The sequence below is a fragment of the Spinacia oleracea genome, chromosome 6, assembly GCF_020520425.1.
Source record: "Spinacia oleracea cultivar Varoflay chromosome 6, BTI_SOV_V1, whole genome shotgun sequence".
Taxonomy (NCBI): Eukaryota; Viridiplantae; Streptophyta; class Magnoliopsida; order Caryophyllales; family Amaranthaceae; genus Spinacia; species Spinacia oleracea.
This window is the reverse complement of record NC_079492.1, coordinates 148636806-148662050: the sequence shown is the minus strand read 5'-3', so window position 1 is coordinate 148662050 and position 25245 is coordinate 148636806. Positions and strand designations below refer to the sequence as shown.

The 25245-nt window shown below is 34.0% G+C and overlaps 3 protein-coding genes across 3 annotated transcripts; 1 reads left to right on the top strand and 2 right to left on the bottom strand.

Moving 5' to 3' along the window:
• Positions 1 to 835: 835 nt before the first annotated feature.
• On the top strand, positions 836 to 5936 carry LOC110792086 (protein HAIKU1). The gene is made up of 2 exons (XM_021996899.2): positions 836 to 3018; positions 5678 to 5936. The coding sequence occupies exon 1, from the start codon at positions 1529 to 1531 to the stop codon at positions 2654 to 2656; it is 1128 nt and encodes a 375-aa protein (XP_021852591.2). The 5' UTR covers positions 836 to 1528; the 3' UTR covers positions 2657 to 3018; positions 5678 to 5936.
• An 11518-nt stretch (positions 5937 to 17454) lies between these two features.
• LOC110792096 (abscisic acid receptor PYR1) lies at positions 17455 to 18617 on the bottom strand. Its single transcript, XM_021996910.2, has one exon. It carries the CDS (start codon positions 18533 to 18535, stop codon positions 17858 to 17860), a length of 678 nt encoding a protein of 225 aa, XP_021852602.1. The 5' UTR covers positions 18536 to 18617; the 3' UTR covers positions 17455 to 17857.
• Positions 18618 to 22749: 4132 nt separating this feature from the next.
• LOC130464308 (uncharacterized) lies at positions 22750 to 25005 on the bottom strand. Its single transcript, XM_056833819.1, has 4 exons — positions 24810 to 25005; positions 24508 to 24681; positions 23185 to 23361; positions 22750 to 22979 (listed from the first exon to the last, which is right to left on the bottom strand). Exons 1-4 carry the CDS (start codon positions 24876 to 24878, stop codon positions 22824 to 22826), a joined length of 576 nt encoding a protein of 191 aa, XP_056689797.1. The 5' UTR covers positions 24879 to 25005; the 3' UTR covers positions 22750 to 22823.
• Between the last annotated feature and the right edge of the window lie 240 nt (positions 25006 to 25245).

The window sequence follows — 25245 nt, the reverse complement described above, 5'->3', positions numbered from 1 at the left end:
TTGCTTTTGTATGTACCATTCTTACCAATGGCTAAATGCCCTTCCACTTCATAAATTAGTTAGCTAAACACGATCTCTATATATATAATATATTTTTTAAAATAAATCAAATATTTTTTGTACAGAGTAGATTTCTATGATTAATTGCATGTATATGGATAGCAAAATTACCTTCCTCTCAACCGTCCTTCTCAAGGCTCCACTTTTTCAATGGTGAATCTTGAACGGTTTAACCAAATGACAAATAATAGAATAATTAAGCAATATAGTATGAAAGTATGCAATTATACTCAAGTTTTAGGGGGATGGAACTAAAAATACACTATAAAGTTTCTCGTTTGAGGGCACCCCATGCCATCCCTAAAATCCACTATTTGTCGACTACAATAATCGGTCAAACTAGTTAAAAACTTTGGAATAACCACTAATACGAATTATTAACATCTAAGTTCTACTTTAAATAGCCAACAAAGCATTTCGACGGGAAATGATAAATCCAAAGCATAATTCAAACAGGGCAGCATCTTTTGATAAGGAAATAGAAATTATGTTATCTTTTGTAATAAGATCAACCTAACTTATTCGTTGGGATGATAAAAGAGAACAAATCATTACAAGTTAAACCATGAAACCATGAATTATGAATGTAATTAGCCATGTAATTTACCGTTTGATTTGCCTCCAAAAGCCACGATGAAACGATATCGATTTGAACTTTATGCATCTGTGTATCGACAATAATGTTGAAAATCGACCGAGGGATCTTTCGGGGGACACAATTGCATCCCGCAAGCATCGGGTCTTTAGAAATTTGCCCACAACTTCCCAACCCGACTGCTCAAATAATTCCCCAAACTAATTTTTTTTTCCCCCTAAAAATATCTAAACTTTTGTATTATTATCCCCAGAAAATCATTTTCATTTCGTTATTGACCCACTTTTCTCCTTCTCTCTCCTCCTACTGGATACGTTTTCCTTAATTCAACTTTCCATTTTCTTCCAAAATCCCCAAAAAAATAATTAAAAAGAATTTCTAGGGTTTTTCCAGTTTATGCTATTCATTTTCGATCTTCCATGAAATTCCCAATTTCCGTGTGAAAGCTAGTGATTTGACGACAATTTTGTAGAAAAAAAAATACATTTCTTGTCGTCATTTACTTCAATTTCCCCATATAATAGTCTAAACGCTGGAATTTTTGAGTGGGTTTGATTGGGTTTTGCAATTTTCTGGGTAAAAGTTCATTGTTTGTTTACTGTTGGTTTTACAGTGAGCCATTTCAGGGTTTCGTCTGCGAAGAGATCTGGGTGCTGTAAATTCATGTGATTGCAGAAAAAGGGTATGGTTTCTGGCTCTTTGAAATTCAGTTTTTAGCCTTTTGTACTCGTTATTTTCTTGGAGTTTTTAGGATTGAGTACCCAATTCTGGGGTGGAATTTTGGAACAGTTGACTATGTGTGAACACTAGTGAAAGAATTATAACTCGAGGTTTATATCATTTTGGCTGATTTTTGGTTGAAAGCTTAATTAGATGGATAATTCAAATATGTCAAAAAATCGTCCAAATGAGTACTTAGGTGTGAACAAGATTGGGAAGAACATAAGAAAGAGTCCATTACACCAACCTAATTTCTCTAATAATGGTGGTACTAATAACAATAATAACCCAGCAAGGCAGCAACCACAACCCCAGGTGTATAACATTAGCAAGAGTGATTTCAGGAGCATTGTTCAGCAATTGACAGGTTCCCCTTCTAGGCAAGATCCTTTGCCAAGACCACCTAATAATCCCCCTAAACACCCGAGTATGCGGCTTCAACGCATTAGACCACCACCGTTGAACCCTATTAACCGCCCTCCAATGCCAATGCCAATGCCAATGCCAATGCCGCAAGTGGTTGCCGCTCCGGCTCCGGCCCCGGCTCCTATTCAGGGTCCTCATATGGCACCACCACCTCAAGTCCCTTACAATAATAGACCACCGCCTCACTTTGGTCAGCGTTCCCCTAGAGGGATGCAGCCGTTTGTTCATGGTGATGGAGCTTGGGGGAATCCGGCACTCTCTCCTATATCAGCCTATATGCAGCAACTGCAAAGCTGTATTGGTGATGGTGGTCCTAGGTCTAATCAATTCCATCAACAACCACATATGCAAGGACAATTTCAAGTTCATCAACCTCAGATGCAGCCACAAGTTCCAAGGCAGCATATTCAAGGTCAGCCTCAGATGCAGCCACAACATGGTCATGGACATTTTCAACCACAAGCTCATCCTCATCCTCCACCTCCTGTGCATGTGCAGGCACAACCACAACCACCGTCGCCTGGTTTGCTTCCTAATCCAAACATTCCACCATTGCCTTCACCAGGAACAAATGGTCCACCCCTTTTGCCATCACCAACTTCCCAGTTCCTGCTTCCTTCACCAAGTTTCTTTAACATGTTGTCTCCAACACCGAGGTCACCATATCCTCTTCTTTCACCCGGAAGCCAGTTTCCACCGCCATTGAGTCCAAACTTTGCATTTTCACCAATGGGTCAATCTGGGATTTTGGGTCCAGGCCCTCAGCCACCACTTTCTCCAGGATATGCATTTCCTTTATCACCTTCTGGCCTTTTCCCCATGTCAAGCCCCAGATGGAGGGATCATGGCTTTTAGAAATTGTGAATGACTTGTTAGATCGGCTGCTGCAGCATGGGTGTTTAGGATGCAGGAACATATCCTTCATCGTAGGATTCGTTTATATGTTGTGCATTGGGATGATTTGTACAATCTGATCTTAGTTGCTCAGTGGAAATTATAACTTTTCCATAGTTCTTTGTCCATACTGATGATTGTGAACATGAAAGAAGTGGATATCAGCTGTAAGTTGTTGGTTCTCTGGCAAAAAGCTCTCTTCTTGGCGCTCTGATGTGATCACTTAATTATCAGCAAATTCTGACAGAGTTCTAATCGCAAGAGGAAGATGGTAGATTACCACCGAAACAAGCTGGCATTACAACCACTCAAGATTATACTATGTAAGCAAACTAGTCAATAGCTTAGCATACCTTCATTGTTTTTTTTTTAATAATTTCTTTTAGTAGGTAACTTGATTTTCATATCAATGTCATGTAGAAAAATATGCAATTTAAAGCAATCATCCAGTTGCTTAGGCGTAATGGTGTCTTTGCTTCTGTAAACTAATCTGGTGCTTATAGAATATGATATGATTTTTTTTGGATGTCATGTGTTGAAATTGGCTATATGCAATCTGATTCCTTTACCCTTTGCTTTTTATTCCCTTGTTGGTAGATAGATCACATGTGAACGGTGTGATACTTAAGTATTACTTTCACACTTGCATAATTCAAGTTCCATACATTATTGGTTCTAATAAATGAAAGTTGTGACTTGTAAGCATTCTGGTCAATGATTTTGCAATGTTTATTATTGACGGTCTCATACTTCTGTCACAAGTTACTCCTATGGCTATTGATTGTATTCAAATGAGAAAAGTTGCACCCAATTTATTTCTAGTTTTGTAAAGTAATTTTGAGGCGCATACAGAAGTAACAAAAATATATGTGCCGGTCCATTTTCAGGAGCATGAAATCATTAAGTTTTTCAGGATTCTTGCATTTAATCATTTTCAAGTGTTTTGAATCGGACATGTTGAGCAACTTAATAGTCTTCATTGAACACTTTTTATGTGTCAGTGGTTTATAGAGACGTATAATGCAAGTTCAGCTGATAGAATTCATAGGTTGGAGTCTTGTGAGTGACCTGCCAAGGTGTCAATCAAGAGATTTTTTTGCGAATGCATGTATTGACAATCTTTTATTATGGGGGATCTGTGGTATATAACTATATAGAGAATAAGAAAAGTCAATGATGGCTATACAAGGTATGATAATTTTTGGTTTTGTGAGGTAGACAAGGGTTTATATGAGGCTGTGGAGATCAAGTATGGGTGAGCCTGTAATATTGAGATATGCTACTTATACTAGTTGGTCATGACTGTATAGGAAACTGCCATCGCTTTTATAACTAGGGAAAAAATGTGATCTCTAAGAGTCTAAAGTAATGATAACTAGATGGGATTTAGAATTGATGGAGAAGCTGGTAGGTCTAACAGTTTGGATAAGAGGAGAATACAAGTATTCAGTTAGCTTTGGTCTTGGCAATTAATCAGTCTTAAACAACATTTCTGTGCGAAGTCCTTGCAAGTAATATCAAAGTGAATGAGTTTTCGGACTGTATCATCAAGGGATTTCCTGTGACTTAATCTAAAACCTAATTTTAGATTTTTGGAGGGTGAAGCTGATTTCTACAAAGATTTAACCGTTGTGTGTGGAAAATAATGCGCTATGTTTTGTGTATGAGATGATATGTCAGAGAATCTCCCTGGTCTGTTATCTCTAACTTACGAGGAGAGGCTACATAAAGGAATTTGAAGTTTTGAACACACTGACGTGCAATATGCACAAGATGACACATTAGTGAAACAGGGCGTAGAGCAAGATATTGGTTTATATATTTAGTCGATTGTTCATTATTTATGTTTGAGAGCTATGAAGATAATATGTTTTAGGAGCCGTATATTGATTTGATCTCTCAGACATAATTCCTAGGATCTCGAGCTAAAGGCAATAAGTTGTAAGGAAGAATAGGAGATGGCTGGTGCAGTGGTGTGCAAGTGTGCAACTAAGAACTAAAGCACTTTGAAGTTAATGTTAAAAATAGATTCTAAAGTAAATAAGATCAATGAAATATTTGACTTGAACATCTTCTCTTTACGTTGTCTTGTGTGAACTATACTCCCTCCGTATTTACAATGGCTGTCTTCCTTTCTGTATAATGGCATGTTTCAAGTTAAATTTTGTAATTATCAATTTTAACTGTATTTGATGCACTACTCATCTGGAAGCTTTTCCCACTAGTTCTTTTCCACATATCTATAATGGTATGTAGGGAGTATGATACTTGTTGAGAGATTACTCCGTACTTGTTTTTTGTTTGGCTAGTATGTTAGGTGTCTTACCTTTGATTTCATGCTAAACTGGTGTACCTGAGTTTATCCAATTGTATGCGTTTCCATGTCAGAAACAAACTCCTCAAAGTAGTTTGATTGATAAAGATTTCTAGCTAATTGTTCAGCCTGTGCACCCGATGCTGATAAAGCTCCAGTTGTCCAAGTTTATTACCGAGTCAATTTTTTTTTAATCTATATTATCTTAGTGTGTCTTAACATTATGATGTTTTGATTTGTTTTTTTATATTTGTTTTATTTTTTTTATCATGTCTCTGGAGATTATTTTGTTTCACATGCTGACATTTTACCAGAATTTGTCATTTGATTTTGTAAATTCTCTGGTAACTCTGTTATATACCATTTGGGAAATTATCTTTTGGATCCCTGAAGTTTATTATTAATCACGGTAAATTGGTAACCCTGAAAAGACTTTATTGTCGTGGAGCTAGGTCATTTTAGTTAGATAATGACCTAAAGTACAATCATATTGAGTAAGTCTCCTTCATTATTAGATTTTGCGAGCAATATATGTACAATTTTTGGTCGTTTTTCAATCTTTAGGTGTAGTTGGGATGAGCTAATTCTGAAATATGTGCACCTTCTCTTCTGTGTGAGCTTGTGCTAGATGATGAGTATTCTGGCCTTAGGATGACAATTATTTACAGTTGTTTGCAGGAGCGTTTGCCACAGCCTCTGTATTTTCTCACTGATAATGTCCTTTTTGGCTGAAGAAGGGAGAGGGTTGGGGTAAGTGGATAACTTTTGCTTCTTACTTAATCAATGTGAACGGCAAATGTGAAAGGATGTTTGAGCTTTTAGATCTTTTAAAGCCTGCATTTCTACAGCTAATATAAAAAGAGATGTTTATTGTACAAAAACATTCCATGTATCATCTTGGTTTGAATCGAGTGAGATTTTTTTTAATTTTTTGCATCATTTTCAGCCATACCTGTTTTTTTTTTTATGAATCAATCCAAGTTTTCTTTACTTTGCTGGTGAAAAATTCGAGCTTATTCTGAAAGGTTGAGCAGGGGCTTGAGTTTAACTTAAAACCCAGTTCAGTTCTGACTTCCGAATGGGTATGTTGTTATTTCTAACTTCAGATTTCAAACCTTTGTAGATTTAAGGCATCATCTTCTTTAAGACATAATAACTGATCTTTTTCTGGGGTTGAGAGATTGGAATGTAAGTTGAGATGGAGTTGACTGCATCATTGACAGATCTCGTGTTTGTGAAAAAAGGGGTAAAGCTGAATGCAATATAGGTTGAAGTGTTATTTTAGTCGATTGTTGAGTTTTTTTTGTAGTTTTGTTTTTCTTTCATATTATAGTGCTGCTGTTAGCCGACCCCAAATCATTTTGGGACTAAGGCTTTGTTGTTGGTGGTGTTGTTGTATTATAGTGCTGCTGTTTAGAGCTGCGCAGTAGTTGTATAATATTTTAGACGTAGGCAAGCGCTTCCTCTGTGCATCTGTGTGCTCTGTTTTATGGCATTGTGGTTTCAGAATTTTCTGTTTCAATATCTCTTGGATTTCAGTAAATTGCTTGATGTTTCTGGTTGTACCTTTGCTGTTTAGGGTTTTCAACTTCTGATTCATATCAGTCAATAGCTTCTGACGGGATTACGGAGTATTAGATTAATGTGTTCTGATCATAGATCGAAAATGCGGTATCGGTCATGGTCGTGGGATCGGTAATGGAGTCTCGGTAACGGATTTGATGCGCTAGTCGCGGTAGGAATTTGAAAATTGAAATGAATTCCTCTGCCTCCCTTTTCTCTCTTGTCTTGTTTTAGATCTGAAAATGGAGTTAACTACTTATTTCAGTGGAGTTTCTCCAGTTTTTCATTTCCCCCTTTTTTTTTGACAAAAACGTGGGCAATTCGGCTGAAAACTGAGTAGATGTGAGGCTAATAACGTTTAATGCGGATAAAATTGGTTCGGATCAATTGAATTGGCCGAGATCTCTCTGTTTTTAAAAACAACTTTACTAATCGATATATATTGTATCGCCAGCCTCCAAAACATAATTAACTCGGTAGATACGAGTTAACTCGGGCGAGTTTTTACATTGCCAAGTCTTCATTGGAGACTAAAACATTGCTTTTTTGGGTCTTGCAACTCGATCCGTAGACCTGTAGTACTCCGTATTACATTTAGCTTTTGATTACACCATCCTAGATTGAGGCTTTCATATTTGTTTTGTGCAGAATTGTGATATGATTTTCTTATACTTTTAATTAATAAACTACTAATTCGAGACCTGTTCATAACAATTGTATTATGGTAAACCGACATGTGTCCCGTGAAGGGGCAGGGTAGAAGTGGTAGATCTTAAACACTTGGTCGATTCATAGAGAGCTACTCAAAAAACCCATTGTCGGGGTAAAAGCTAACTATCCAATTTTCCTTTTCTTTTGAGACATACTTGAAGAACTCCTACAAGACACTCTAATGGATGAACTCACTATATATATATATATATATATATATATATATATATATATATATATATATATATATATATATATATATATATATTTTGGTACGAATGAGCCACAAGTGCAATATAAATTACAAATGGGGGCGGGGGGATTCGAACCTGAGACCTATCGTACACAGGCCCTCAGTCTTAACCACTAGGCCAAGACATCATTGGTTGAACTTACTATATATTTAATGGTGGTGATGTTGGTATTTTCAGTAATTACGACCACTAACCTTTGTCATCCCAAAAGAGTAGTTGTACAATTACTTAATCAAAATAAGGTTCCACGTAAAGATTCTTTGTCAAGGACTAAATCCACCTTGTCTTTTCTTCCCACTTTTAGGATATATTTCTTCCGTTTTTATCTACATGACACAATTGGATTTTGGATGATGTTCACACAAGTTCATTTGACTTCTTTTTTTTTTGGTTTACTCATTCATAATTGGATACGTTTGAAATCGTGCATTGACAAACGTGCCTAAATAACTGTGTTATTTAAAACAGAACAGAGGAAGTATAGTCTATTTCGTGGAGTAATATTATTTGCATATATTTTTTCAATCGTCTTTGCTAGTTCGTTGGTAAAGAAAATATAGCAAGTGTAATATACTCTAGTCTCTATATCACTTTTCAAGCAAAAGTTATTTTATGTTCGATTTATTTCGCTTACAAACATAAAATATACTTCGTACATATAATAGTTAGATTATCCACTCAGCTATTCATTTCAAAATTACTCTATCTGGCCCTTTTTGTTTTTCTAATTTGTCATTTTATGACGTCCGAAAAGATTGTTCCATTATCATAAAAGCTCACGGGACCACAATTTTACCACATAAAATACATTTGGTCCATCACTTTTGTCTTTTAACAATTCTACACAACTAATTATTAATAAAGCACTATTGAAGCATGGGACAAACAATTAGGGACAAAGGGAGTAATTATTATGAGGTACGTTGATAGTGTCACTTGAACCACCAATACAACAAAACATTTGGAGTAGACCAGATCATCATGCGCATGGCCCAATGGTCCGGTCTGATCTGATTACAAACAAATTTGGGTGGGTTTTAGGGAAGTCACAATTGGATTTTTGGTTATATAAATGGCCCAAAAATGGCCTGAGAACCCGATATTATGTCCGAAAATAGCAGATTTTGTCCAAAATTTATTGGTTATGGCTCGGGCCAGCCCGGCATGACCCACCTTTTCCTTAGGTTTAATATGAACCAATTATATAAGGAAGTATTTCAAACTTTGATAGGCTGTTCTGTTGATCAATTAGTTTCTGATGGGAGTTTCTGGAAACAGTAAAACGTAGGCATCCAAAGTTGCACACCCAACTCTAAAAAGCTGGCTTTTGTAGCTTCTATAATTAATTCAAGGGGATTTGAGTACGGAGTGTTGCTTTTTTTCTTCTTACCCGATCTTTAAAATGAAAGCAAGTTGGCATGCAAGTTGCAAGTTGCAACCAATCTCAAACATGTTTTGATCATAACTATTAAAAGAAAAGGTAGGTGATGCTATCTTCATATCTTGGCCTTGTCTGCCAAAGGTTTGTGCCTTTCACATGGGATCTTAAATCTTAGTCTATCAATCAACTTCTCCACCAACAATAATATGTGATCACCATTATTTCTAACTTCAAATTTATACTTGCTAAAGGTTAGTAGAGGGCCCTAATTAATTAATTGACTTAAATATTTAAAGTTATATAGCCTTTTATAACTCCGGTTCTGTCCAGCTTATCTTAAAAGTAAGTGTAATCACTAAAGCTCAGTTTTAGTAAGTAAAAATAAGTGTTAAACCGTAAAATTTAGTAAATTAATACAGTAAAATGCAAGTGAATCGAGAAAATTAAGTTCATATCAGTAAAAAAAAAAAGTTTTAATAAATAAAAATCAATAATCTCATACAATTTATTTTTAAAGTAAAAAAAAAAACTAGTGAATCAGGAAAACTAAGTTCAAATCAATAAAAAAAAAAGTTTTAATAAGAAAAAATCAATAATCTCATACAATAATAATAATAATAATAAACTAGTGAATTAGAAAATTTAAGTTGAATTACTCTGTGGGATCCAATTATTATGTATAAAAGTCTTAGGCTTCGTTCTATTCACCTGATTTCCACTTATTTTTCCTGAATTTATCTTATCTAAACTTAACTGAACTTATCTAAACTTATTTTTCCTGAAATAAGTGGAAATAAGGTGAACAGAACAGAGTCTTACTCTCATCCGAATTATCTTTTTGGTTCTTAAAAACAAAAGTATCTTTACGAATGATCATTATATCAAGTTCTCCTTAATTAACCTATGTTGTGATTGTAAGTTTGTAACCAAGTACATAGTAAGACCGGGGGAAAGGGAGGGACACCATAGCAATATTCTACCCCAAAAAGATTTAGAGTATTAATTAATTAGTTAATTAATTAAGAACCCAAACCTATTAGTTTTAACTATTCAAATGAATGTTTCTAAAATATGTTATAATCCTACATGATTCAAAACAAAATTTCTATTTTGGGATGAAGTGAAAAAGGGGCGCCAAGCTAGATGATGAATAAAAAGGATCTAATGTTTTATTTGGCCCACAACAATAACATTACCTTTGAGTCCTTGACTCCTTGGACCTTGTCCCACCTTCTCAATTGTCCATACGCCAAAACTATTCATTAATTATTATTATTATTTTCTTATTTTAAAGGATAACTGACAAATTGATTGGACATAACACTTTGATTTAGTCGATAATATATACTTCCTCCGTCTTTTAATACTCGCAACGTTTGGACTTTTGCCACTATTCATATAATCTACTTTGACTATTCGTAGTGTTTTTTGTATAAGATAAAACATAGTCATGTGAGATCTTGTTAGATTCGTCTCAATGTGTATTTTTAAAATATCAACTTTTTATAATTTTTGCATAAAGAGAATTTAAGATATAAATGATCAAAGTTGTGCATTGACATGCATAAAACTAACAAACGTTGCGAGTATTAAAAGACGGAGGAAGTATGTACTTGGTCTCTTACACAATTATAAAAAGGTAAGTCAAACATTATAGTCCTTATTATGGATTATTTAGCCTTCATAGGTAGAAAACACTATTCTAAAATTTCAATATTTTAGAGTAAATTATTCGTAGATTTCTTAATGTTACATAATGACTGTGAGTGTCACAAGCAAATGTTAACATATGCTAGGTGCACTACAAGAAATTGTATCATTAATCGATTAACGTCGAGAAATTTCGTCGCTAAAGGCCAATAATCGTTGATTAACGACGAGATTTCTTGTTGCGAACCCGTCATAAAACAGGGCCATCATTAATGGAAAATCTTGTCGTTAACCCGTCGTAAATGACATTTGCGACAGTTTTTCCCGTCTTTGTTTGGTTGTTATCCCCGTCATATAAGGCTTTTGCTACGGATTTTTTGACCCGTCGTTATTATGTTGTCATTACAGATACAAATTCTTATAGTGGTGCTGGTTCAATAGCATCTCTTTTTCTTACCTAGTAAAAAACCCATATATATATATATATATATATATATATATATATATATATATATATATATATATATATATATATATATATATATATATATATATATATATATATATATATATATATATATATATATATATCACACAACAATACAGAGTAAAAGCTAAAAATTAAAACGTACATAAATACCTTTTTGTTCATCGTTTTCAGACTGGCAGTGGTAATTCAGGGGCGGAACTAGCATACACCAAGGGTGTGCAACTGCATACCCTGATTGCATCAGGTTAAACATATTTTGAAGCAGCTATGCATCATAGAATTGATTTGGTTTGATGGTTAAAGGGGATATTCAATACTTATGATCCAAGTGATCCGTGTTCGAACCCAACTATAAGCATAAATTGATTTTAATTTTCTTTTTGCTCTTTATTCCTCTCTGTAGTAGTTTTTGAGAACTTAAAAACAACCATTAATTTTTGGGCTTCATAATTTGCATACCCTAAATAAAAATCCTGGATACGCCACTGAGTGGTATGCCTCCTCCGTTATGTCACAACTAAATTACATACTTATGTTATTATATGTTCCGATAATTTCTCGCATTTAAAAGAACTTATGATGGATTACAAGATCATTATGAATTAGTTTCACAGACAAATTAAATCATACGATATATTAATTAATAGGTTAGTTTTTTTACTTTTGTGTCATGAAAACAATACTTCGTACTACTCGGACCACTATTTTCAAGATAACCATAATGCGTGACTAATATAAGATAACTATATATTTTTCTTTGAAAGAAATTAAACCTAAGATGATGCATGCATAATTGTGAACAAAGTCAATTGTGTACATAAACAAGCATAAGGAAAAAGTATATTCTCCTCCTTAATAATTGAACGATATAATTAAAAATGGGACAAACATACGTGGCTTCATCATTGTCATGCATTTATAAATTTCATGAACAATGTCCTCAATATATAATTCTTTATTATAATTAAAATAATCTTAAATTCTTAACCTATACTCCATTCCTCGTTAGCTATATAATATAATTCCTAATTTATTTTTTTAGATTTGCATCTCACTTTTCATGATTTTTTGGTCAAACAATATAGTAGTACTACACAATCTCTTGTTTAATTAACCCCTATATAGGCTATAGCTATAGAGGTCATTATTTTTGGAGGAAGTCCAAATACATGCCAGACATGTATTTGCAAAAATATGCCAACTCCAAATGAAAAGGTAAATTTAAATGGTAAATATTTTTGGGGGGAAATGTAAAACGGTATTGTACACTTGTAAAACGGGGTGCTGACTTGGCATTGCTGAGTTGGCAATTCATTAGAAAAATGGTATTGGTATTACAAAAATGGTACTAAACTTTTTCTAAATGAAATTCATTTTCCTTAAATGGTACTCGTTTTGTACTAAATTTTATAAAGTGGTATTAATATCACAAAAATGGTGCTAAATATTTTAAAATGGTATTCATATTACAAAATTGGCAGTAACGGGATCCAAGTTGGCAAACGGGGTTAACTATTCAACAATTTCAAAATGCTGGGAAATTACAAACAAGCCCATGACATGTATTTCATAATACATGCCTGGCTGCGATTTTGACGCCCTCTTATTTTTGTGAAAGCTCAATATTCTAGCATGCATATTATGAAATATAAAATGCCTAAGAAATATGTCAAATATTCCATTAATTACCCTAATAGCACTTCACATAATACTAAAAGCCAAACATTGATTCTGAGCTAATTGCTTAATAAGCAACACAAAACCTAACATAATGTATGATCACGTAATTGTTAATTTCTTTTTTTCAATTTTAAGGTACGGAGAAAGACTCTCCTTAAGACCAAAACCCCTTATACGTTAACTCGACCCATCACCCAATCACAAGGTAAGAGTCCTTGATATAGTATATAACTAATATGGGGGTTTCAACCATAAGGCTAAATTTTTAGTTGAGTTGGTCCTTTGATATGTTATCAGAGCTAGCATGACGCAAAGGTCACGGGTTCAAATCCCATCTACCCCTCATTTCAAAGTGGAATATTTCGTGTTGGGTATGAGGAAGCCTATGCTGCATCCACACTTCAAGCCCTTTGGGTTTTTATGTGAGGGGGGGGGTGTGATAGAGTATATAACTAATCTTGGGACTTCAACCATCAGCTTAAACTTTTGATAGATTTGGTCATTTGACAGTCTTATCACTAAACCAGGTTATCTTAATAATTAGTGGGATAATTGTTTAATGAGTTCCATACAATTAATAGAAAAAAGGTACATCGTATCTAGCGGCGGACATACGTTCACTACGTTCGGGGTAGACTTGACTTCCCCCCACGAAAATTTTCATAGTGCAATTTTAGTTTCGGTCCCTCTAAACATTAAGTATAATTATATATATATCTTATACTATATTGCTTGATTTTTTTTACTGATCTTATTATATAAGTTGTTCAAGATCCGTCACTCACTGATATCAGCATCATCAATTACGTTGACTGTGGTAGGAGAGTGGGAGATGATAATCATGTTATTGAGCATAATGATTATACAATGTCATATAATATTATCATTTAAGAATGTATGAACAAACGGCGCCCATGAAATAATAATTGGAACCAAATTATAGTTAAGTGGGGCTCCATTTGCAAATGCACTGACCAACCAAATTGTTAGGATGGACACTTCTAAATTTCTAATCCCAAATAAGTTCAATTTAAAGAGCTTTTAGTTAAAACTTTATTACAACTTGAAAACGAGCTTTTTCGCTTTTTTCCCCCTTTTCAGATTTGATAGAGCCGCAATAGCATTTGCCTATTGCAAATAGATTTTACTATTTTAAGCACGGTTGGATTTTCTTTAGGGGTTTATTATTTTAAAATATATTCATATATATAAATCTTGTTAAATTAGACTTTGTAATTCATTTTAGACTATAATTACTTTTAACAAGTGCAGCTAAACCGGGTGGATGTTTGTCAAATATACAACTACAAATTTACAATTCTCATAAAAGACCATATATATGCTAGTTAGCTCGTTACATGTTACGAAGTTGACCACATGTCACGCCATGTCAGCACACCCATCTCTAACTTGTTAGTTAACATAGGTAGTACTAATGGACATATTCAGCCTGGCACTTAAACATTGTCAGACGATATGACAGAAGACTAGAAGGGTAAGCGGCTACAAGCTGCTACGAATTTAATTGACCTGATGTGCTTTTTATAATTATTTTTTGTTGCAAATTGATGTACTTTTTGATGTTTAAACAAAATTGCTTTTAAACATCAAATAATATCACATTATTGTGTTCCCTCAACTTGGCTGTAGAATAAATCTCAAAGGTTCCCAAATTCCCGAACCCTACATGATTATATTATGACCTAAGAAATGGAATATCTTTTTATATAGTACTCTCTCTGTCCCGGAATACTTGACCTGTTTTTCTTATCGGGCCGTCCCTTAATACTTGACCTGTTTCTAAAAATGGAAATACTCTAACAATATTATATTATTTCTCACTCCACCCCTATTAACCCACCTACCCCCTACTCCATACAAAAAATAATTAAAAATTCAACCCCTACTCTCCCCCAACCCCACCCTCTTAACCCACCTCCCACTAACTACATTAAAATAATACCCCACTATCAATTACTACCTATTAAATTTAATAAGTCAATTCAAGTCCCTTAAACTTTGTGCCGGTCAAACCGGGTCGAGTATTCCGGGACGGAGGGAGTATACAAATATATACTTCCTCCGTTCTCATTATAATTGGATTTTTGACATTATTCACACAAGCTCATTTGACTTCCTTTTGTGATTTATACATAAGAAAAAACATAATCGTGTGGGATGTTATTTGATTTTTCTCAATAAATATTTTTTAAATATCAACTTTAACGGAAGATATTAATGTTTAAATTTGTGCACTGGCAAACGTGTCTAAATAATTGTATCATGTATTATACAAATTTTGAAACACTAAAGATAAAGGTTATATATAAAGTGGGAGTACGTACTACAATTAACTATGTAGTACAAATTTTTAAAGGGAATAATGTGTCATTTATTCATTTTGTCTTAACGAATTAGGTTTGGTATTGTTAGACTTTTAAGACTCTTTGTGTCAACCTTCTTGTTTGGACTATTACTTCAATAAATAGTCACACTCTTCCCTTCGACCTTATGCATGCACGAAGTCTTTATCCATAATTTTGCTTGTATCCCAAATTTCTCAAAAACACATTTATTCTTCAGCTTCCTGTTGACTATTTTTTTCCCATAAAATGCAATTCACATTTTGTCCTGCTCAAAAATCTTTCATAAACGCTTTTATATGTCTAATAGTGAGTTATAATGTCTAATTTTTTTTGGAACTTTGAGACTCAAATGTCAATTGGTGAGACTCTTAAAAAAAACCTTATCATTTATTCTTTCTCAACCTTTTTTAAAAAAGAAAAACAAAACTTTTGAATATTAAGAAAAGAAGTTACTCCGTATAAAAAATGTCAATTGTTGTCATTTTTTATAACTCATTTAATACGGGCTCGTGTTTAACAATATTTTCTCTCCTTTTGGACCTCTACTTGAGTCCCAATCGGAGATAATCTAAGGCCGTGTTCTTTTCACCTTATTTCCACTTATTTCAGGAAAAATAAGTTCAGATAAATTCAGGAAAAATAAGGGTTGACCAAGTACAACTTATAACTAAAATAAGTTTTGATAAATTCAGATAAGATAAGTTCATAAAAAGTAAGTGAAAATTAAGTGAATATAACACACCCTAAATCAAGAAGTTGAATGATTGAATGCAAAAGGATGAGTGTGATCGATCGTGGTTGTAATTTTTGCATTTTATGAAAAATGATAAAAATTCCTTTATTATGAAAAAGTTTAAATTTATTTAAGCCATAGCCATAGGAAAAGTCAATTGGTATATCTGATGCATGTTATCGTAAATAGTAATACCAAATTAGGCATGTAAAACACTATTAACTACTACTACTAAGGAAACATTGAGCATATACTCTAATTCTTCAATTATATAATGGGACCGTATTCTTCTAAAGAATCCAATTAAAAGGTGTAGAATAAAATACATTTTAATTAAAGAACCTAATTTCAAGGGTAGAAAACAATACTTATGTTCTTTTAAATGCTATTCCCATTGAATATAACCTTTTTACCTTTTTAATATATCACATGGATGTCACTCCTACTAAGTCCGACCATCCTATTTTTACCCAAAAATATGGAGTAATATAAGATCCTTTAAGTTATTACAGTACTCTCTACTTGATAATTCAGAAAACACCTTATTTACTTAGTTCATGTTCTATTCACCTTATTTCCACTTATTACAAGAAAAATAAGTTCAGATAAGTTCAGTTAAGTTCAGTTAAGTTCAGATACATTCAGATAAGATAAGTTCAGAAAAAAAGGGTTGACCAAGTACAATTTATAACTAAAATAAGTTTTGATAAGTTCTAATAAGTTCAGATAAGATAAGTTCAGGAAAAATACGTGAAAATTAGGTGAATAGAACGCAGCCTTAGCTCTGTTCTGTTTACCTTATTTCCACTTATTTCAGGAAAAATAAGTTCATTTAAGTTCAGATAAGATAAGTTCAGGAAAAATAAGGGTTGACCAAGTATAATTTATCGCTAAAATAAGTTTTAATAAGCTCTAATAAATTCAGATAAGTTCAATTCAGATAAGTTTAGAAAAAATAGGTGAAAATCATAATGGGTAAGAATTGAAGTGTATGACAATTGACAAGGCATATATATGATTGAAAATTAGTAAAACGTTTTTACAATAATTTTTACAAGTAGTTGAAAGTAACGTCTTATTTGAGTGTGAAACTAGATGAATAAAAAAAAATCAAAATAGACGTTATAATTACGCAGGTGAGCCAATAATATCGCGAGTAAATGAATACAAAATAAGAATATAGGGCATAATTGTAAACGTTATATTACAAAAATAGAATAAAGCATAAGTGTAAAAAACTTCCAGGAACGGTATCAAATAGAAAGCCTAAAGAAATTTCAAGAACGGATAATTTTAAAATAACTATACAAGGTACAGTTTGAGCAATATTGACACTTGAATGAAAAATCAATGGCTCATATATTATATTTCCAAAATCTCCCTATTTTTTCTCAACAATATCCACCTACTGATTTTCCTTCCTACTAATATGAGCCATTAATTTTAAAATTTATGATTTAAATACAACTCTCCGTGTAAAATTTTATTAAAACTCTAGAAGATCAATACTCCAATTTAACGTATAAAGTTTTATTAAAATTCTAGAAGATTCAGACTCCAATTTAACTGATGAACACATTTAGAATCGAGAGTATAAGGACTTGAGCAAAAACAAAATTGGCAACAAGGAGGATTTCTTTCCTTTTTAAATAAAATTCCATGAACATCAACATCTCAAATTCTCATCGTGCATAAACTATTTAACAACTTGATTTTTTTTTCCACCAATCTTAAATTTCCTTCTCTTTTTTCCTTTTTCTTTTTTCTTTTTTCCTTGCTTCATTTTGTTAATGGGGGGAAACTTTTCCAACCAACCACAAAACGTACGAAAGATTAACCTTCATTCAATTCATTCCCCGTAAAAAACCAAAAAAAAACCCAAAAAGAGTAATAAAAAAATTACTAAAAAAAAGGAGCAGCAGAAATAATGTCTTTTATACGTCTCAGATTCAGATTCCCCCGCTACCCATTTTTTTCATTCAACTTGCATCGAAAAAGGACCCACAATCACAAATCACAATCACCTGTTTTCCACGGCGGCGCCGCCCTCATTAGCCAATGACGCAGCGGCGACAGAGGCCAGCTTCTGTAAGTTCAGCTTCACTACAGTATCTGCAAATAGGCGCGTGTCTTCCTCAGTATTACCTTCCGGCATGTCAACGATGTACGACTCCAAAACCACCGTAACCTCGCCGACACCCGAATCATCCTTCTTGAAAGCGTGGAGCGAAGTCACTGAACGGTAGTTACGAAGGCGGTGTTCGCCACCGATGATAGTAAATCCCGTAACAAACCGGTTGTCGTCAAGAATATCGAGGCGCTCGGTGCTAGTGGCAGCGGGGAGGCCGGAGATGACGTTAACATTGCGCGTGCACCCTACGGAGAGCGTGAACCCCTCGGGAACTGAGCAGCTCTTGATGAAGTGTTTATACGTTTGCGGGTGGTCGAAACGGCGGACAACGGACCAGACAGCGGCGCGTGGGGCGTGGATTTTCTGAGCTAACAGGGATGAACATTGGCGGCCGTTTTTGACTCGGTAAGTGTGAAACTCAGTGATGGCGGGTATAAGGGCGGCGAACTCGTCGTGAGTTAACCCAGGTGGAAGAGTGAGGTGGTGGGAAGTGGTGGTAGTTGTAGTATCGGAGTCTTGGTGGGAGGATTGTTGAAGAGGATCCTCCATTGAAGAGGTTTCCGCCATTTTTTTGGATTTTGAGGAGGAGAGAAGAAATGAGGAGAGAGGGAAAGTAGGGGCTGATAAGGATTTGTTGGGTTAATTTGTGTGTGTTTATAATGATTGAGATTTCAAGGAATTGTTGAGGGTATTTCTGGAACTTTATGGATTATATGTTATGGGGTATTCCGGTATTGTAATATTGATTCATTTTGTAAAGTTTAGTTTTTAAGTCAGTTAAATGGACCTTTTTAAAATATGAATAAATGAAGTTAGTTACAATAGATAATTTTTCCATTCAACAGAAATCTTACTAAACTTTGATTTTTTTTATTTTTTATTTTGCTTTAATCCTCATTTGGTACTCGTATTAGTATAAGGGCGTTTTTGGCGGTAGCAAGTAGTGTATTGAGCGTGACCTACTCAAAATACAACTTGTAAAATTTACAAAGTGGAAGTGTCTCGTAACAATTTAGGTCCCGTAAAAAAAAAAGTAACAGTAGCAGAATTTATTGTATTTTACAATCTCGATCGCTACTCCACCGAACGCTCATACTAGTTGCTTGGTATTTTGATTGATAACGATTGCTCGTTTTTAGTTTATTTGCTACCCGTTACTCAACCGCTAAAAATTACCAGCTACTGATAATTTTTCCGAACAGACACCTCTTGTTTTTATCTTTGTTTGCCTATATTTCTGGGGACATCAATGCATTGTAGAAGAGTTTGCACTGTAGGGGGTTCTTAAGTACTCAACCCAACCCTTATTCTTCGAAATGGCAAAGAGCAGAAGGGAGGAATTTTAGGCGTATCCATTATAATTTTATATGGCATTTCAGTATGATCTGACATGACTATGACGCTACTATTAAAGTGTGAGTAGGCATTTGGAAGCCTATAAAAGTCAAATAGCAATCTTAGAATTATTTATGAAATTCTTCCTTAAAAAACATTTTAAAACCAAAAATTGCATTTAATCTCATTCGGAGTGCATGCTCTCACAATCTCACTTATTGCACTCAATATCTGGTCATAACTAAAAGTTAACCTCCTTTACAATTTTAATTACAACGTAATCACGGTTCAATTGAATTTATTTTGACTAAACTTATATTATCTGAATTCAACTGAACTTATTTTGTCTGAAATTAGTCAAAATAAATCGAACAAAACAGAGCGTTAAGCCGCACACTTCCGCACCATAAAGAAACAAATAACCGGTGAAGAAAAATATCCAAAGATTTTTTTTAAAAAAATAATATAAAAAATGAAATCAAAGAAGAGTGTAATGAAAGAATTTGAAAATAACTTTGTAGTCTTCTAGGAGTACATAATACGAGCTGAATATTGATTGCTTTTAGTATGGATTATGTGAATGGCTTTATGGCCTGAAAGACTAAACACATGATTGAGATTTCACCTGCATACTGGTCAGGGGAGAGTACAACAGGGTACCCTATCATATTTTAGGAATCGGAACCGAAATCGGAACCTGTTGCAACAAGTTTCTGAAAATGGGCGGAACCGGAACTTGTTGCAACAAGTTCCTAAAAATGAGAACCGGAACCTGTTGCAACAGATTCCTAAAAATGAGAACCGGAACCGAAACCTGTTCCAACATGTTCTGATTCAGGGTACCCTGTCATTTTAAAATTTTAAATAAATTATTGCTAATCTATTGAGAAAAAAAATCTACTTTATAGTTTGAGCTTTGATTGTTTTATAGCTTGGGCTTAAATTCTAATTTCATATTTATATTTTCCAAAAAGTAGCTTGGATTGTTTTATATGTTAGGCATAGGAATCATTTTTATAAGGCCCGAACCCTTATTTTGGGTAATTCATATTAGAATTGGTGTCTACAGGTACCCATTCCGAAAAATTGAGAATCAGAACCTGTTTCAACACGTTCCCAATTTGTTACCCGGAATCGGAACCTGCACAACATGTTCTGAATCCGGAACCGCAGATTCCGGTTCCGATTCAGGATAACCTAACTTTTTATTCACCCCTAATCACTAGTATCAGAACATAGATAAAAGTTATCTCGATGTTAAATAAATTATTCTACACCGAAATACATGTAAGATAATAATTGAATAAAAAATTAATTAATACGGAATATATAATAAATTTATTGTATACTTTATGTACGCATGACCCTTTTGTTGATTCAAAGCCTAAAAAAACCTAGCGTAAGCGGCACAATTTATTGCTTTTGATGTGAATTGCTTTGTAGGCTGAATGACTGAAACGCATGACTGAGATTTCACACACTAGTACTGCTACAGTATGTATTGTTTGATCAGAGGCAGATATAATACATTATCTTCATATTTGTATTTTATGCAATTTGGTTTACAATTATTGTTGCACTGACTTTTGTTCTAAGTCTGTTTTAAATTGGATCCCTTTTTTGTTGCTTATTTTTCTACATGCCAATTTTTTAAAAAATTTAAAAATTTATAAAATGAGGTGTTGTAGTTTTTACTTAATGAAATGTCCATTCAATATTTCTATGCACGAATAAAGATTTTCAAGAAAAAACGCCTTAAAGTTTTGTTTTCATAAGCAAAAAACAAACTATTTAAGGATTATTCGTAAAATAACTTGCATCCAGATAAGTCGTTACTCGGTTAAATTATTTGTTGCATATATATTTGATTTGATAGTCAAGTCGATATTTTCAATGAGTAAAATAATAAAAACAACTCTAAAATAATTGACATGTCCACCTACATATGTCATGCTATCGGAAAAGAGAAAGAGAAGATAGTCCTCACATCCAAGAGCCGTAATTTGTAGGAATTTAACCTATAGCCTTAAGGTCATAAAGTGACATTCGGTTTACAAAATTTAGACTTTAACGAAATACTCCCTTTGTTTCATATTAATGGGATACTTTGACTTTTTTGACACTATTTACAAAAATATAGTGGTGTGAAGACTTATTTGATTCATCTCGATATGTACTTTCGAAATATCAACTTTTTATAATTTTTACGATTACAATATTATAGATATTAATGTTCAGACTTTTAAATTCGTATTAAATGGAAGGAGTGCCTTGTACTTCGTATAATCGTATTATTTATACAAGGAATTATACAAAAACAAAATAAAATACAATATTTCTTTTTTATAATTATAAAGGACGGGCCCTAAAGTGGTTTGGCCTGGACATAACTTGATTGCTAGGCTGCTAGCCATACAAAGTAAGACATAAACGCTATAAGAGTCTGCTCAACTCTTCAGCCCAATAACTCCAAAAGGCCTCTTAGGTCAAATTTCTTTCCTCACGTTTCTTGCCAATTTTCACTTATGGGTGTCACCAAATTAACGGATCTCGGGTTGGGTCACGTCAGGTCAAGTCGTATCGGGTCGGGTCTATAATATACAGGAGAAACCATTAATATATTCGTGGTATTAGTGCCCGTCCCCGACTTCAGCTTAGCCGTCCCCAAATATAACCCCGGTACCCGCCCGGTTGGATTCGTTCTGCGTACAAATCCTGGCTGTACCCGTATCGTACCCGTACCCGGTACAGGAAACGACACCAAAGACTTGTACCCAGGCTTCATAGACTAGTATGTACTCCATAGTATTGTCACTCCTTTCATATATGTTCGCTGGTATCCCCACCAACAGGTACTTTCAAGCTCAACTTTAATGGCTCATGCAAACTATATCATTAGAGGTTCAAAAGGAAAATCCATCTCCTCCTGCACCTACAACCTTGGCAACACTCAAGCTTTCATGGCTTAAGCATGTGCTCTTCATAAAGGTTTTCAGGAAGCTAGAGACCTTAATATCAAAAATCTTCTTATCGAAGGCGATAATCTCCTCATCATGAACACAACGCATCTGGGATACACCATGCATGTAAATTACATAATATCATCGCTGACATCAAGTCTATCCATCAATATTTTGATATTAGGATATCAATCATATCTACAGAGAAGGAAATAGAGCATCCTATTGGATTTCAAATGTAGGGCATGTAGTTAGTAATAGTATGTATATTGATCCTTGTAATAGTCCGCAATTAGTTTCTACTCTTCATGGTGACTACTTAGGCGGATCCCTCAAGCGAAGGGGCTCTTAACGTGTATTCTTCTTACCGTTCACAAAAAAATTGTGCTCCATAGTATGCTAGTAGTTAACTTAGGCTCTGTTTTCTCGACGTTATTATTCTTATTGCTTTATTAAATTAGGCCAGATTAGAAAAGCAAAAAACACTTACAGAAAACATTAAGACCAGATCAAAAATTAGAAAAATCAGATCAGATTAGAAATTCGAGGAAAGAAAAACATTAGCATCCCAATAATCTCAAATGTAACAAACTAGAAGTGACAAATTTCTTTCGTTTTGGAGAAGACTTGTCATCCTTAACCTTCTTACTCTTCTTCCCTTGAGTAGCTCCAATGCCACATTCTGGATTGCAAACATGCTTTTCCCCCTCTGTAATCTGTGTTGAAAAGTATATTTGAATAAAATTTCATGATCAAACTTTTACCAAATTACATTTCAGAAGGGTGCGTTCTTTGCACCCTCATTTTCACTTATTTTTCTTGAATTTATCTTATCTAAATAAATAAGGTGAACAGAACAACACATTTAGTGTAACGATATTTTTTCCCCTTAGGAATTTAAAGGAAGACGAGTAATTTTACCGGGAATTTGTCGATGAAAATTGGTGATATTGGTTGGTTGTTGCTCCGATGAGGCAGCCTAAATCTGGAAAAGGAGTTGGAGAATCCCTTTCTTGATACACGAGGAGAAGTTGTAGTTTGCTCCGATTCAGAGTTATTTGATGAAGATGCAGCTTCAGATTCAATGTGTAAGCATACCTATATCACATATGAACCAATAATTATTTTTGAACCGACGAATGAGGTCTTAATCGAGCAGTTAAAACTGATACTCTGTGTACAATAGTCAATAGGTCTCGGACCCTGTTTATACACACCCAAAAAAAAAAATAACATTCGAACCAAAATATTCAGCATCTAAGTAGACTCCTTATGAATCCTAATTGTCATTTTGCTTTCTTATGCATGCCATTTTATTTACGTACTTGTCATTTCCTTTGTCATATATCCATAATCTAATTTGCGACAACATTATTTCAAGTAATTAATAAAGGCTTTGTCCTCTTTACTTTATATTCTTATTGCTTATTACGGAGTAGATTAGATTAGAAAAATCAAATTAGACTAGACCAGATTAGACTAGAAAAAGTAAAAAACACTCAAAAAAAACCCTTTAGACCAGACTTGATCAGGTTAGAAACTAAAAAAATCAGACCATACTAGGTGAAGAGAACAAAGTCTAAAACGTGCTACAGTTCACCTTATTTTCAATTCATGTTTAGTTATGTAATAATGACCATGTTTGGTAATTAGCGATTAGCTGTAACGGATTGGATTAGCAGATTTGACTAGATGATTGAATTAACAGTTTTAACTAGTTGATTGGATTACCAGTTTTGACTAGCTGACTGGATTAACAGTTTGGTAAATAGCTGTCGTCAACTTTTGTGTAAGATCGCTTTATCGAAAAGACCGCTTTGATTATTTAACAAATTAGTTTTAGTGCTTAACTAATTGGTTTCATTGTTTAACTAATATAACACAAAAGACCATCTTATATAAAAGTTTTAAAATAGCAGTTAGCCGTTAGATATTTGTGTTATGTAAAATGACAGACGAGGACATTGTCATATTGTATTATTTAATTTAAAAATTACTAATAGTTGGTATTAATTGTGGACAAAATTGTACACGTGACCCAATGCTATCCTTTAATTAGAAAAGTTGATAGGAGCAACGACTTTTGGAATTAGCGGATTCATCTCAATCCTCTAACAACCAAACACCTAAATAAGAGGCTTGAGTTGATCAAACCTCTAAATAGGTCCAAGTCAAATCTCTAATTTCTTTTTTCACAATCCTCTAACAACCAAACATGGCGAATAACTCTAATCACGAACTTACTTGAATTAATCGGTCCTCGAGAGACGCAATTCGATCCAAAAGTGAACCTTTGGATTGGGCCTCCATGACAGCCAAGTCCAATGGCACACATTCTCTATTCACAACCCCACCTACTAGTGCACCATCACCAGTCCATCTTGCTGAAGAACATTTCCTACCCTCCAAATAGTTAATCTTCATCAACAAAAAATTACAATATAGTATTAATTAGTACAATCTTTTATCATATTACACGTTACAATAGTTAAACATATGATATTATGGAGTAATTAATCATAGAAGTATAAGATAAAATTAATTACCTTAGAATCCAAATAATCAAGCCGAGAAATTAGAGAAGGCATAGAGTTTGAAGAGAAACTTCTTGCCATTTTTTTTTTGTAGATGATATTGTTAGATTTGGCTATATCCAATTGTTCATATATACAAGAATTTTGATGAGAAGTTAGGAGAATAGCACAATTAATTGCAAGATATAAGTGTTGACTGAAAAATGGAGGCATGTGTTATGGGGGATTCTGTTACACACTTACACGATATTGTTGCCATTAATTGTGGGCATGGATGAGTTTACTAGACTAGATCTATCGGATATAATATGGCAGCATTCACGTGGTACGAGTAGCTACCAATGATATCTTAGCCTAATGGTAAAAACTGATGGCCTGTGTACTATCGATCAGGTTCGAATCCTCTCTTTGCGGTTAGATGTCAATGTAGGCATGTAAGTTTTGCATA